A 16,497-nucleotide genomic window follows, 5' to 3' on the forward strand; every position below is an offset into this window, starting at 1 on the left:
GAAGTGTTATCTGTAATGTAACCATGTGTTAAAATAATAGTCCTAAAGGGATGTTTAAAACTGTCTTTATGTATATTAAGAAGACAGAATAAGATACTTATTTTTATAGATTCATAGATTACTAGTCTAATGACCTGACGGCCTTTCTAAGCCCAGCCAAAGTTTCCAGAAAGAAAAATGGTGGCCTGTATCTGAATGAGATATTGAGAGCCGGCATTTATAAGCTACCTCTGCCCATAAGGGACATGGGTGCCAGGTCCAGTGTAAAGTTCCTAGTCCCACTCCACTGATCTAGGTTGCCCTTAAACTGAGTAATAGACAAAGTCTGCTCCACATGGATGGGAAGCTTCTTCCATAGGATGGCCAGCATTTGGGACATATATCTGTCTTTCTAGCATACATTTTTACGTTCCATAATACTAAAAAAAATAAAATTTACATTGTGATAAATATACCTGAGAAAATATATCCAACAGGTTAATGTTTATATATTTGTAACCATTACTAATACCATATAAAACCACTTCATGATATTCTGTAGGATTCTGAAGAATAGTGTCAATGGTATTAATATATATTTGTAACCATTACTAATACCATATAAAGCCACTTCATGATATTATGTAGGATTCTAAAGAATAGTGTCAATTGTATTAATATAATCAGCTTGATGCATGATCAGTAAGCCCCCCCCCCTCTTATCTGCCTCCATAAATCTAAGGTGGTTCATTTTACATAGGGAATCTAAAGTGTCTTTTTCTTCAACAGACAAAATATATTTAGGATGAGAGGCTATAGTCTTAAAGGCAGAGTGTATTTCCTGCTTACAGACTTCCTGAAACATTAACAAAGTAGTATTTGGTGAAGGACTGAAGGTGAATGACTTGTGTAAATCATTAACATCCAAATCCACATTATGCAATAAAAAAAAATCAAGATTTAACTTGCTAACATACAATCTAATTCCACTAAAGTGTGTGATAAATTGGCATGCCTAGTAGGTAGAAAAGAAAAACGCTGTCCAAAAACATGAAACTGAGATGCTGAAAAAAAACAATACCAATCAGATTAAAATACTTAATGTTAAAATCCATATAGGTATTCACTGATGTTACATCCCCCTGCAACCTCTTTCTGTTCTTCTTCCTTTCACAAATATGTTCATATTTGGTCTGGTGTAAAAAGAGGCCAACGGTAAATCTTGTTTATTTTGATGTTTAGACATGTTTCTGTTGAACTCTGATTCTCCAGTTTTCTTCTCTACTATCCATGCAGTGCATCTCATAGGAGGAAACTGTTGTGCTTCAACTAAAAAAAAAATTTCCCAAAGCAGCAGAAGCAAGCCTATTGGTGTTATTGTAATCAAATCCATTTAGGGGGAAGGATAAGCCATATTATTTTGATACGCCAACATATCTCACTGAATTTTATTTTGCTTACATGAAATAATGATTTTTGTTTCATGTTCAACAGCACTAAAAACAGCTTCATAATCACTGATCTTTTTACTGAAAATGTTCATGTCATGCATTCATTTATTTAAAATCATGCAACACTTCATTTAAATTATGCATCATTCCTTTGCTGTGGTTGATTAAAATTGTCATGCGTTATATTCCACATGGATTGAACAACTGTTTATACTCCCAAAGTACTAAATATTCCATTGCAATACCATTTGTACAACCTGAGACCCTTTGGATCTCTATTCATTTAATGCAGTGTTCTAAGTAAAAATTATCATAGAATAAAGTCTTATATCTCTTTAACTTCTTCTTGAAGTCACGTAGAGATTCATAAAAAATCTCTAATACATTATTTTCAACAGTATTAGAAGAAGTAGATTCAGAAAACGGATTTGTAGAAATCAATAAAAAATTATTAAGTCCAGAAGCTGTAATGGCTGAATAAATATGTTCCATTGATTTGGAATTACCTGGAATGCCATTAATATTGACCATTTAGTGATGTATTAGGAACTTCTGCAGGCTTCAAAGTAAAATTTAGGTCCTGTGAGACTAGGCTCCAAATAAATCAGCAGAATTCTCTGTGTTAGAGACACATTGTGAAAGATCCAAAATAGAAGCATGGATTCCTAGCATAGCCTCCAATATGGCTGCAGTTCAACTTGTAGGTAAATGGAGCATAGTTTCCTCCAAATTATCCATGCTGACAATCATCAAGCAAAATAACACATGGCATAAAACACACAAAACAAAAAGGATACTGGCTAAGAGAACAAACATCAAAAGAAACTGACAGCCAAAATATCTGGTGCTGAAACATAAATGAACAAAGAAAGGCACCAGATTGACCAAGAATAAATATTTATTTACAGCTTTTGTCCCTCAATAATAGAATTTCTTCAGAATACTATATACATGCCCCACTTTACTTAAATATAAAATCACGGCCACATGTCCCACTTATCCAATAAATTAATGCCAATACATACATACATATAATTACAAAAAAAAAAATCAATAAATATCCGAATACAAAAATCTAAAATAAAAAAAAAACAGAGAAGTATAAGAATCTTGTCTGTAGTTTAAAAAGCATTTAATATTGACAGAACAATTTAGTCCTGGAAATCAATCTGCTTGTACTTTCAAATGTGAAAGTGTTTCTCTTTGTTCAATTATACTTTTATAATTATCTTCCTTCATATCCTGGAAAACATGTTCTAATATAAAAAATTACACTTTTTATGATCCAGAAAATATTTTTGATGATTGACTAATGCATTATTTTTATTACCAATTTCTGTATCATTTATATGTTCATAAATGCATTTTTGAATAATCTGGAAGTCATAACCACATGAAAGGCTTCACAATACTCTCATACAGCAATATATATATATATATATATATATATATATATATATATATATATATACATATATATAAAATATTTCTATATGTGTGTGTGTGTGTGTGTATAATGCCATTGGTGTCACATGTATAATGATATTTGGCATAGATAAGTTGATTATTCTGTGCTAGTATAAAGAATTTGTCCTGAAGAATGAAAATACATTTTTCCACAACAACGGTTATGCATTCCTACATCCTTATTGATTAAGTCAGGGGGAATAACAGTGCTATCACATCGTAAAATATTTTTGTGGTATTCACTTTTAATACACCACAATAAGGTGATTACCTACTACATCATATAATTTATTATTACTTCTAATAATTTTCCAATTTTCCTTTAAATATTAAAAGTACATAAAACATCAACAGACATTTCCTTACAAAAGCCCTTAGTAAATCTATTGGTAGTTTTGCTTTACATTTTAGTCCAAAATTTCAATAAAATGGGTGGATATTTTTCAACTATATATTTGGTGACAAATTCAACTGTTTCAGATAATAAATTATCCTTATAACTACATTCACTGAATAGATAATTAATGAACTGAACCCCCCTGTTTGAAAACTTGATAATCTATTGTCAACCTAGATAAAAGGATAAATTGTCCTTTATCTATATTATTTTTAATGAAAGAAGGAAGATTGCTATTGTACAATAGATAAGAATTCACAATAGCTCCTTATTTAAAAATGTTACTAAAAAGAATGATTATTCATATCCCTCATTATAGTGACATTCAAAAAATTATCATATTACCTATTCCCCACCAAAAATTCCAAATATATGCTAGAATTATTGAGGGAATTTATAAAAGATAAATATGCATCATACAATCCACTCCATATAGAAAAGAGATCATCAATAAACTTAACATAAAATTTGATTTTAGTGAAAAACATGTATTTTAGTGAGAAAATAAAAATCACACCATCCTATTACCAAATTAGCAAAGCAGGGGGAAACAGCTGCCCCATGGTCACCCTTATCAATTTTATATTAGAACATTTCCCAGATAAGAGGGAAGGTGATTACAAAAATAATTTTGAACAAAGACAAACACTTTGGCAACTGAAATTACAAGCAGATAAATTTCCAGGATTAAATGGTTCTGTCAATATTAAAGGCTTTTTAAAATATAGATGAGTCATATATTTATACAGTTTATTTTATATTTTTAGATAGTTATTCTTTTGTAAATATGTATATATATATATATATATATATATATATATATATGTGTGTGTATATATATATATATATATATATATATATATATATATATATATATATATATGTGTGTGTGTGTGTGTGTATTAATTTGTTGGATAAATGGGGCACATGACTGTGATTTTGTATTTAAGTAAAGTAGGCATGTATAAATTCTGTTATTGAGGAATGAAAGTGCTAAATACATGTTTACTTTTGAACTGTTCCAGATAACTATATAGAGATATTGGAGGTTCTGTCCCATGATGATGTCAGAATATTTGACTTTTAAGTTATAAATTCAAACCCATGATACTTTATTATGTTATGTGATCACTACAGCACATGCAACAGTGTTATTCTGCATTGATATCAAAAGCTACATGACTGGAGTGGCGATGATAAGTGGTATTCATAGTCATTTTCACAAATGAGATAGGGGTATTCCTCATGTTTATGAATGAGCATAGCAAAGGCAAGATTCATTGAGGCCATTTATGCTAATGCAAAGTGTTTTAAGTATGTTGTGTCTTTTCGGCTTTTCCCGGTTAGGGGTCACCACAGCAGAACTCTGGTCTGCTAATGATTGGTAGTTGAGTTTTACGTGCCGAGTTACCAGCCTTGACGCACAACCTTCAATGAAGGTACGCCCGTTCACGCATGTCTCCACGCAGAAGACGCTCTAGCTGAGAATTGAACCAGACAGCGTCTTACTGCGAGGTGACAATGCTACCGCAGCACCACCACCGCGGAAAGTGCTTTAAGTATAATGAGATGCAAATGAGAAATGTTGTAACATGACGTATGCTAACGAGATGTTCGTATGATTTATAGTCCAATATCTGCATGCTAAACACATCCCTTGTCAAAAGCTGTGCTTCACCTTTCATACCTGAGTTGCAATTCACAAAGTTGTCCCCAGCCACCCTTCACTAGTTTGCCGAAGTATGCACAAGCATTTCATTGACATACAGATAAATTATTTCCCCCAGCAACCCTATCAGTAGTTTGTCTAAGCATGCACAAGCAATAAAATGACAAAAAAAAATTATTTTGCCCAGAGATCACTTCAGCATTCTGACCACGTATGCACAAGCACTTCTCTGACACCAGCATCAGACATTTCTCCCAGTGATCCCTTCAGTAGTTTGAACAAGTATGTACAAGTACCAAAAAATTAATCATTTCCTGAAGTGATCCCTTCATTGTTATGTACATGTATGCACAAGCACCAAAATGAAATAGTCTGCCATTGGTTACTTCAGCAGTAAGTCCAAGTATATGCAAGCACCAAAATGAAGCATTTCCTCCAAGAACCCTTTCAGTAGTATGTCCACATATGTGCAAGAACCAAAATGAAACATTTCTCCAGGTGATTCCTTCAGGAGTATGCTCATGTCTGCATAAGCCCCCAAATATCACTTCTGTAGGTTGTCCATGTACACACAAGCAATTTACTGACACCAAATAAAACATTTCCCCCAACAATCCCTTCAGTAATTTGTCCATTTCAGCACAAGCATATCACTGGCACCAACATGAAACATTTACCCTAACGACCCCTTCATTAGTTTATCTAAGTATGCACAAGCACTCCACTGACACCAAAATTATACATTTTCCCAATGGCCCCTTCCGTAGTTTGTCTATGTATGCACAAGAACCAAAATTAAGCATTTCCCCAGCGATCTGTTCAGTAGTATGTCCATGTACGCACAAGCACTTCACTGACATCAAAATTAATCATTTCCCCTAACAGTCATTTCTCTAGTTTGTCCATGTATGCAGAAGTCAGTAATTGTTCCTCAAAATGTATGGCTGTGCATATGCTTTTTTTCTGTTCCCCTCACAACTCCATATTCTCATGGTAAATTGCGGCTTACTGGCATAAGTTCAGGGCCATTTACAAGTTTAGTATGTAAATGGTTCTTTTAGGTTCATAGCTATGAATCCTACTAATAGAACAATGTGTAATGCCCCTTACTGTGTATTAACTGTCCCCCTATTGCTTACACCTTTAGCACAGCAGGTGTATTTATTTATTTATTTGATTTTGTACAACAGGAAAGTCCACTGGGCTGAAATGAGTCCATTTTCAGTGAAGGTCTGGGGAGAAAAACTCTATAAACAAAATACAAGATAATAGAAATTTGTTAAACATTGTTTACAAAGAGTAGCAAATTTACAAAGTGTAACAAACCGGAGATGCACTTGGAACATTTTGCAATAATATGGCTAGAAGTTATGAAAAGAAACTTTGACTCATGGCAAGATAGCCAGTGTAAAAAGAATTGAACTGAAAAGACAGACAAACTATACACATATACAATTATTTAGTACATATTAGACAGACAGAGTATGCAATTAATGTATATGATATTCTTAAACCAAGTGGGGAAAAACTACACAATTACTCTTATGCCATGCAGAGCAGAATGAGGTAGAAGGTGCTTTTCAAGGGTGACATGGATGGGAGAATAATAATGAGTATAAGGATAGAAGTGGTTGATCAGGAAATCAGGTTACAGAGGATTTGTAGATGGTGCATGGGCAAAGCCATTGAGAAGAGAGAGATTATGTACAGACTTTTTGAATAAGGGGGCACTATTAATGGTCCAGAGAAGAGGTGTGTGAGCATTCCAGAGTTTAGCTACAGTGAAACAGTAGAGATACTGACCTGCAGGAAGTTTGGGTCTATTTACTTGGATAAGAGATTGGTTTTCAGATATGAGATACCTGCTTGGTTGATAAAGAGTCAGAAGGGAGACCAGGGCTGGGCATTCAAGAGGTTTATAGATAATTTTGTGTGTCGTAGATAGTTGTATGTATGTGAGATGTCATGGGAGCTCTAGCCAGTTCAGGGATCACAATGAACAGCAGTGATGGGAAGAATATTTTTCACTAGTCACAAACTTAGCAATTTTGTTATAGCAGGTGTCCATCTTAGTTTTTAAGCAGGACTGGATATTTGTTAGAATGGGGGCACCACAGATGAGAGAAGGTAGGAGAAATGTTACGGAAAGTGTAAATGGTTCTTTTAGGTTCATAGCTAAAAATCCTACTAATAGAACAATGTGTAATGCCCCTTACTGTGTATTAACTGTCCCCCTATTGCTTACACCTTTATTTATTTATTTATTTATTTATTTATTTATTTGATTTTGTACACCAGGAAAGATGAGAGAAGGTATGAGAAATGTTAGGGAAAGTGTTTTTCTAGTGGAGCAGTTTAAAAAGAGTTTGTGTCTATAAAGGGTGCATAGATTTTGGTGAGTTTATTTTAATGTTTTTGTGGATGTGTTGTTCAAATGTTAGGTCATCAGCTATAGTAGCGGCGAGTAGCTTGGTATGGGAGACTACCTCTATGGCAGCATTGTTAGAAGAATAAATGATAAATTCTGATTTATTAAGGGTGGTGTTCTTTTTTTTGGGGTATAAAGAGCAGGAGTTTGGTTTTATTGGGGTTAAGGAAAGGTGATTGTTGGTCATCCAGATTTCAGTGGCGGAGAAAGCATTTTGGGTCATGGTCAGAAGTTCTGCTTCTGAGGTGCCAGAGCAGATAATTGTAGAATCATCTGCATATTGAACTACAGAGCCAAGTGTGAGAGCAGAGGGAAAGTCATTAATTAAAATGATGAAAGAAGATATCCTAAGATGGATCCTTGGGGAACTCAGGTAGAGGTAGTGGAAAAAGGTGAGAGGGAGTGTAGCCATTTGGTAGATTGTTGTCTGTTTGTAAGATAGTCGGTAAACCAGTCAAGGACAGGAGTAAACATGCCTAGGTGTGAGAGCTTAGAGAGAAGGAAAGAATGGGAGATGGTGTTGAAGACCTTGGAGAGATTGAGGAAAAGTGCAGAGACAAGTTTACCATCATTGCAATTGTGGTTAACAGTGTTCAAAAAGGATAGGAGAGCAGTTATGGTGCTGTGTCCAGGTCAAAAGCCATCCTGAGTGGTAGAAAGGAGTTGGTTTTGCAGTAGACAATTCATAAATTGGGTTTGAATACATTTTTCCATTATTTTAGAGATGGACGATAGTATGGCTATAGGGCGGACATTAGAGATTTTTGTATTGCTGCCACCTTTGTGTAAGGGAATGATGTAGGCTTTTTTCCAGATGGAGGGTACGAAGGATTCTTGGATAGATCTGTTTATGAGAATACTGATGGGGTGAAATTTACAGGTATTCGGGGGGGGGGTAAATTGTCTGGTGCAGTGCTACTGGGTTTGAGTTTTAGCAGGAGCTTGGTTATAGTGGAAGAAGGAATAGGACAGAAATAGAAAGGTTGAGGATAAGAGTTTGTTGAGGAGTAATAAGTTGGTATTGGGTTGTTATTGTAGCTAGTTTGAGAAAAGGTGGAGGCAAGCATGGATATAGTCTCTATAAAACAAGAATTGAAAAGTGAAGCTATTTCTGCTGCAGTTTTGTCTGGATTTGGGCAAGGGTTACTCTTGGTGCCAGGGTTTAGTAGAGTAGAGAATGAGTTCCAAATTTTTTTTGGGTTGTGGTTGCGGTCATTTTGGAGACAGAGGTAGTATTGCTTTTATCTTTAATGACTAGACGTTTTACTTGATTGAGATGCTATTTGAATAACTAGAGGTTGATGGGATATTTACTTTTCTGCCATTTTCCATGTTCTATCTCTGGTAGTCATGAGTTTTTTGGTATCTCTAGATAGACAGATCGTATGATTTGTTTTTATTCTCTTGTTTTGGAGACAGGCCATTCTACTGAGTATATTTAGGAATGTTAAATTGAAAAATTCAACACCTTCATCAAGGAGTAAAGATTTTAGAATGGTGCAATTAATTTTACTCAGAGTTTCGTTGAAGGTTGTTGGGTCAAAGTTAGCTAGATTTCTGCTGGGTCTGTATTGATTTTGGTGTAGAGTTGTGGAGGCATTGTGTGTTATGTAGGCAGGATGATGGTCACTGATATTGCAGGGCAGAGTTCCTGCTGAGGAAATTTTGTTGGGGTCAGATACCAAAATCCAGTCAAAAAAGGAACCATTGTTGTTGTTTTTCCTGGGCTAAGTTACACTAGTAATAAGTTGGGTGAAGTTATAGAGATTGCTAGATACATTTGGAGAGGGAGTTATGTGATCTAGCCAGTTTATTTAAACATCACCTAGAATTATTGTTCCATTATGGATTTTGTTTGAGGTCCAGGCTAAGATTTCTTATAATATAAGAATATTATTACCTGGTGGGATGTATATGACAACCAAGCAAAGACTTTTGAATTTCTTCATTTTAGATGTGCTATGATTAGTTCATCTGCAGACAATTGGGGAATAGAGGTTTGAGTAGGGGACGATGATAAAAGAGTTAGGGTAGAGAAGTGCAACTCCTCCCCTGTTCTTGTGAGGTCTGTCTGATCTTAAACAAGAGAAACCAGGAGGGAGGAATTTGGTGTCTTTTATGTATGGCTTTAGCCATGCCTCAGTTACAGCAATTATATCAGGTCTTTAATGGGATAGCCAGGCATGGAATTCTGGAACCTTGTTTTTAATGCTTTGCAGGTTAATGGTGGTGAGTTTTAAGGGTTTGTGAGGTTTAGGGGGTGAGGGGCAGATGGATTAGGTCCGGGGTTGGGGTGGATGTCCCCACATTGGGGTAGAGTGGTGGTAATATCTAAATGATGTGTTGATAGCAGTTTGCATTTAGAAGTGTACTGTGTTTTGAGGAGAGTTGTATATAGAATGTTCTGTGTCGTGAAAAGATTGTAGACTTGAGCAGTAGCAAGGTATTAGTGAAGTAGAGGCTAGAAGATATTTTGGAGTAATATTTGTGATTGGGGATTGGATAGAAGTGATGAAAGTGATTATGAAATGCATGTGAGTTATATGAAGTGGTGTGAGGTACAGAAGGAGGAAAATAGATAAAGAGGAAGGAGTAATGTAGTAATGCTTTTGTGATAGGGAGATGTGTTTACCTGAATGCCTCCATATTTTCTTAGTTATCCTGAAAGACATGATTTGCATAAGCACTTAGAGACACCCTTTACAGATTACTGGAATAGCAATACCACCCAGCAGGTTTAAGTTGCTACATCAATAATTCATTTCTGATGTATTTTACAATAGGTATTCAGAATAAAGAATACTTGTTTACTAAGTTACAATCATGGTGTCAGTCTAGGGCTTTGTTTCATATTAAGAGTGATGTCACTGTGCAGTAACATGTATCCTGTCATATGTCATGTCTTTTGAAACACCATGACTACAGTGACACAAGACAATGAAACAGACTGCTCTGAGAAAGGGGACGTTAAAGCTCTTAGGGCTGCAGGAAGTATGTTCTGAACAAAAATATACAAATATGAAAACTGAATGTCACATGCACTGCTCCACCTCAAAAAATCCAAATCCACCAAAACCACTAGAGCAAGCAACTTAAACCTTAGCACGGATATAAACAGGACGTGCTGGAGGGATAGATTTATCACTCAGAGACTCCCTATGCTGTGGAATAAAATCCCGGTCCATGTGAGGCAGAGCACCTCACTGGCTCTGTTCAAGAGAAATCTTGACCTGTGGATGGGAGATCGTAGGTTTACCCCGGGAATCATCTCTGTGTCACTGCTGGACAGAGGCACAACAAACTAATGGGCACAGTATTTTTTCATATAAGGGGTGGCGTAAGCCACAAAAATTTGGGCTAGGCTTATAAATGCCTTAGGGCAGATAGCCTAGTGTAAACCTATGAACCTATGAACCTATGAACTATAAAAAAATGGGGAAAAGCTACTGTTTGAAGATGAGCTCTGTTAGTACAGCTTGTTTAATCTATCTTCTCGGACAAGATCTGAATTCAAAATGTTTCATTCAGAGAACTTAAAATAAAGTAACTGCTTACAACCTAAGAACTGTTTTCCTCTCTACAACTGTAAAGATAATGCATATCCTAAGTAGCGGTGACCCTAAAATGGGTAAATTTTGGTAAAGGTTGAGGGCAGAGATACTAATCACCCCCCAGGAGCCACTTGCATTGTGTAACACTTAAAAAAATAAAAAGTCCATAACTGAATGACTTTAGAGACTTTAAAGATACATAGTCACAAAAGGTCATGCTTAATATCTGCAATAATAAACAATAGCTAATAAAACAGTGATGTTTGTTTCCATTGCAGGTACACTTAACTCAAGAACTTACGAAGCGGGATGAGTTGTCATTCCTTATCGTTTTGGCATTACCAAATGCTTCCAGCAATGGGTTAGCCTGGATGATTTGATCTTCCAGGGTTCCCTGAAACACAAAATATCAATACCAATATATATTTATATTCATTAGTCCAAAAGTTTTGGTTTCATTTTTTTTCTTGTTGTATTGCTCCACATAGTTATTCTTCTGAATAATTTGTACACAAATAAACATGCATGCACAGCTACCAATGACTCTTGTCTCGTTACTCACAATATGCATAATAATTCTCCACAATTGATTTAATTTTCTGTGACATACAATACATATTAGTTATATTTACTTGTCTAAACCTTTTTTCCATATATTCTCAAAAGATTATAAAAATCCAGTTTCTATAAGTATTGTAGTAATGTTTCTAAATCCACTAATGTTAATCTTATTCCTTCTTTTGCAGTTATTCCTACTGTATTGTGTGAGAATGAATTTGCTTAGCACCTCTACACCCCTGTTCAAAGATATATTTTGACAAAGAATCTTATCAACTATTTTGAGAGAAAAAAATAATAACTAAAGAATCACACTGAAACTGATCAAGCAAAATCTCATAATTGGTGATTCAAATACAGAAGTTAAAAAAACTTACTTTTATCTTCCCCTCAACGTCTTTCCTTTTCTCACCCAGAGCTGCAATTGTTGCAAAATACTGGATGACACGTTTTGTGTTTACAGTCTTCCCAGCACCAGATTCTCCACTAAAAGCAAAAATGAAAACAAACCATCGAATTTTTATGTTTAAATTGTATATATCTGAATAGTGTATCTTAAAAAATAGAAAACTCTTACGTGATTAGGATTGACTGATTTTCACGATCTGCCAAAGATAAAAATAAATTACTGAACTGTGCTTGTATAATGAAAGTACTTCTGCATAAAACAGCAGTTACAAAGAACTCATTTATTGTAAATTCCTGAATGAGGGACGATTGTTAACATATCACTTTTGAGTTGCACAAATCTTTCAGCACAGTCAAATGCATATCATCTTTATTTACAGTTTTTATATTGTGAATATGCTGCACTAAACAGGAATGTGCAGGGACACTTGCTGTGTAACAAGAAGAAACCTCCTCTGTTAGTTGTCACTGATACTTAAACTGATAAAATCTAGCAATGCTTTAACAATTGTATTTAGTCTTTAATCAAGGGCTGTGTCACATTTGCCCATATTTGCAAGGTTTTCTTATCAATGCTTGAATAAATCTGAGAAATGGTTAAGCATTCACACAATTATTCATCAGAAAGTGTATCGTCAGTAGGGAATGATTTCCTCATGCCAGTTATCTATAGATTTATCAATCAGTACAAGCACCGGTGTTATCTTTTGCAGCAAGAAATGCATTGCAGAATGTTTGTTGATATATAAATGCCATCAGAATTATTAAGTCCTGTGATGGGGTTGAAGTGTCTACACTGGAGTTCAGACGAGGGTGATTTACATTATACCGCATGAGAATCACTTATGGGAATAAAGCTGGTCTAATGACAAAGTAAATATAAAAAGAAAGGAGACTTTGAGCAGATAAAATGATGATAAGGTTCTGGAAGCTGTCTTTGAATGCTGCAAACTAGAAAGGCTGATAATTCAGCAGTTCTCCCTTTAATGCAGTGATTAAAGCAAATAGTGGGCTATTCTGTTACAACCTTTGCAGCTACTTACTCAGCATTATACTTTAACCTCAGAATGTATATTACTTATCACTTGAGACACCAGTGATATTATTTTGTCTGACTCTGTCCAGTAATACAGTCCTAATCATGCAGGCTTTTGACAGCTCTGTTTTGTACTATTGTACTATAGCCAAGGCCAGCACTGTTTTAGTTATGTCCAACAACATCTGATGTGTTATTATTGCTGGTATGTAACATACTGTAAGTCAATTATTTCTGTAATGTTGAAACAGGGTAGTAAGCTAATCACAGACAGTGTGAAGCAGTAACGCAGTCATTATGTTTCTGTTAGATGGACAGAAGTAGGCCTGCTTGCTCATGCTCCTAATCTTTTTGCCCCTTGCTCTACCTACATATCTGTTCTGAATGAGTATGTAGGTGAAGCTCCTAGAGTTGTGAAAAAAAAAATTCCAGGAACTTTAAGAACCTTCTACAAAACAGACAGTTTGGTTCTTCAGAAAAAAAAGGACATGAAGAAAACAAATGAAATCCGTTCTTGTTTTAGCTGCAGACAACACAGGTTTATAACTAAGCCCACGTTATTTACGTATATTACAGTGAGCACAGGTTACTGATTGTTAAACCAACTGATTGTCCAGAGTTGTACTGAAAAAGTGCCATATCTCACAATTACTCACTTTTGTGTACATTCAAAATTAAAGTCACAGTTCTTTGGTTGTCTGTTAAATTTAGTTTATTATGTATTAAAAGTGAATGAAGAATGTATAGTGAGCAGCAAAATATGAAAATGTTTACACCTGAGGTACATAAAATCATATAACTGAAACTGTCTTGAATGGCAGAGCTGATGAGCTGAATTAAACTGCTACTTCTGCAACAAGACTACAAACTGAATACTCAGACTTCTGTAGTCTGTGGACTGAAATGAATTAAAGTGTACTGTACCTACTTCTGTAACTATAACCTCTGAACTCTAAACTGAATTCTGTCATGAAAGCATCTCTTTTAATACCAAAACTCAGTAAATTTTCTACTCTGTTTTACACGCCTCCTTAACTTGGTTCCCATGTCTTGTACCATCTAAATAAGATTTATTACCACAGGTGCCTAATCTGTGAATGTCTCTGAACTGTCTGTAACAAGCATTCCATAGCTCTGCAGGTCTTTATCCGTTAGTGTTTAGGCTTGAAAACCAAACTTGTCGGGGCCAATATGATGCAATGAGGATTACTTTGCTTCTCAACTGAAGAGCTTTCTTTAGAAATTGCAGGATCAGAGGAAAAGGAGAAAAGCCATAAAGTAGTCCTGTGGGCCAATCATGTACTAGAGCATCCCTCAGGGACTCCCCCTGAGAGGGATTAGGGCAAATTATAGCTGCTGCATTTGTGGTTGGTGGAAGATGCGAATAGATCACACAAGGCTGACCCCAGCGACTGAAGATCTCTGCCACTATGACAGGACTGAGGGAACACTTGCGAGGCAGGAGAATGCATCTGCTCAGTTTATCTGCAATCATGTTGAAATCCCTCGGAATGTGCATTGCTATTAGAAAGTGGTTGGAAGTTATAACCCATTACCAAACTCTCCTGGCTTCTCGACACAAAGGGTAGGATTTGGTTCCCCCCTGTTTGTTGATATACCAGATGACTGACATGTTGTTCGACTGGATAGCAATTATCCCTGGTGGGAGGACAGATTGGAATGCTTGCAATGCTAGAAGCACCACCTTCAGTTCTAGGACACTGATATGCAAGTTGACCTCCATGGAGGACCAAGTGCCTTGGACTGTCTTTCCCTGATAATGCCCCCCACCCCATCAGGGATGCATCCATGGTCACTATGACTTTGGGCTGAGAGGGTGAGAAGGGGTGACTCCATGGTTACTTTCCTGGCTTCATCCACCAATTTTTTTATGTGAAATGGAAAGGACATAGGATGTGTTAAAGGGGACTACTGTGATGCTAGGAGCCATTGTAGGAGTCTCTTGTGTAGTCTTGCTAGAAGAACTATAGTAATCATTGCTGCCATTGACCCTAGTAGTTGAAGGACTGCACGAGTTGGGACCTTGTCCTGACAGAGTATCACTTGGAGTTGAGACCTTAGTTTTGGAGCCTGTGAAGTGGGAGGGTGACCAGGCAAGACTGAGTGTCGAATGTTGCTCCAATGAATTCTAGATTTTGAGTAGGTACCAGTTTGGACTTTTCTTCATTTATTCAGATCCCTAAGGATCTTGCCAGCTGTAGGGTATGATGCAAGGCTAGAAACAGCAGATGCTTGGTGGGGGTGGATAGGAGCCAATCTTCTAAATACAGAAACACCCAGAATCCTTGCAGTCTCAAGTGAGCTGTTACCACTACCATACATTTGGTGAACACTCTGGGAGCTGTGAGAGACCAGAGGGCAGCGCTCAAAATTGGTAGTGATTGGCTCCCAGCTGGAAGCAAAGAAATCTCCTGGAGTGTTTGTCCATTTTTATGTGATAATACATATCCTGGAGATCTGTCGAGCACATCCAGTCATCTTTCTCCAGAAACGGGAGGATAGGCTGAACCATTGCCATCCGGAATTTTGTCTGTCTGACCAACTTGTTTAGGATGCTGAGATCCAAAATTTGCCTTTAGTCCCCTGTCTTTTTTGGCACTAAAAAGAACCTTGAGTAAAATCCTGGTTCTATCTGTTCTGCTGGGACTGTTTGGATGACTCCTTTTAGAAGCAGCTTTTGAATTTCCTGTGCTGCTGCATCCTGCTGACTGGGTGGAACATCGGGGATTTGGCTTTGTGGCCTCGAGTAAAGATTTAAAGGGATGTGACAACCTCTGGTAATTATTGGCTGCATCCAAAAATCTGTCATTATGGAATGCCAGGCTAGGTGGTGGAGAGAAAAACGTCTCCCAACTGCTTCCAGAAGCAAGCAGTTGGGTCGCTCTTCATGAGCACTGGTAGGGCTGCCCAGAGAAAGAATCTCTGGACCTCTGATCATGTGGATATCCTCTGCCTTGGGGAGGGCATCTTCCTGATGAGTTTCTACCTCTGCCCCGGGGGGGGGGGACTTGCCACATGTGTCATGGAAAGAACCCTGGGATTTTCTGAACCACATCATTCCACTCCTTTGATTCCTAGAGTAGGATGGTTGGGAGGTGGAAAAACATATGCCCACAATAGAGAGGGTCTTACAGCCCTTTTCACACCTGGCTAATGTGTCTTTAACCTTTGGCATGAAAAGAGAGGAAGCGTCAATGGGAGCATTGACAAAGGAAGACTTAAAAGGGTTCACAAAGTCACATATGCACATCAAGACACAACATCTCGTGACAACGCCTGCACCTGCTGCCCTGGCCACCCATTCAGTAGTATGAGAAAACAACCACATGGACAAATTATATATGGATTCCAGGGTGGCAAGCTATGAAGCAACTTTGTCATGTACCTCATCAGTCACAGCTCTTGCTAGGGTTCCCAAGAGTTCCGTGATCAGGTCCCTCTGGAAATGAGTAAAGTGTGCCAAGTAATTCAAGGACTGTATGGAAAAGGTCAATGAGGCATACACCTGCTTCCCTAGTCTGCCCATCGTCCA

The 16,497-nt window shown here is 36.8% G+C and overlaps 1 protein-coding gene across 1 annotated transcript in view; it reads right to left on the minus strand.

Annotated features, from left to right (window-relative positions):
* Window positions 1–16,497, minus strand: part of LOC122789101 (myosin-4-like) — a 148,934-nt gene that overhangs the window by 109,525 nt on the left and 22,912 nt on the right. Inside the window, exons 6-8 of the mRNA XM_044056301.1 lie at window positions 12,078–12,105; window positions 11,878–11,986; window positions 11,244–11,336 (exon numbers count right to left, since the gene is read on the minus strand). Of these exons, the coding sequence (XP_043912236.1) occupies window positions 11,244–11,336; window positions 11,878–11,986; window positions 12,078–12,105 (230 nt within the window). The remainder of the gene's footprint in view (window positions 1–11,243; window positions 11,337–11,877; window positions 11,987–12,077; window positions 12,106–16,497) is intronic.

The sequence above is a fragment of the Protopterus annectens genome, chromosome 14.part0 (assembly GCF_019279795.1).
Source record: "Protopterus annectens isolate FY-2018-M chromosome 14.part0, PAN1.0, whole genome shotgun sequence".
Classification (NCBI taxonomy): Eukaryota; Metazoa; Chordata; order Ceratodontiformes; family Protopteridae; genus Protopterus; species Protopterus annectens.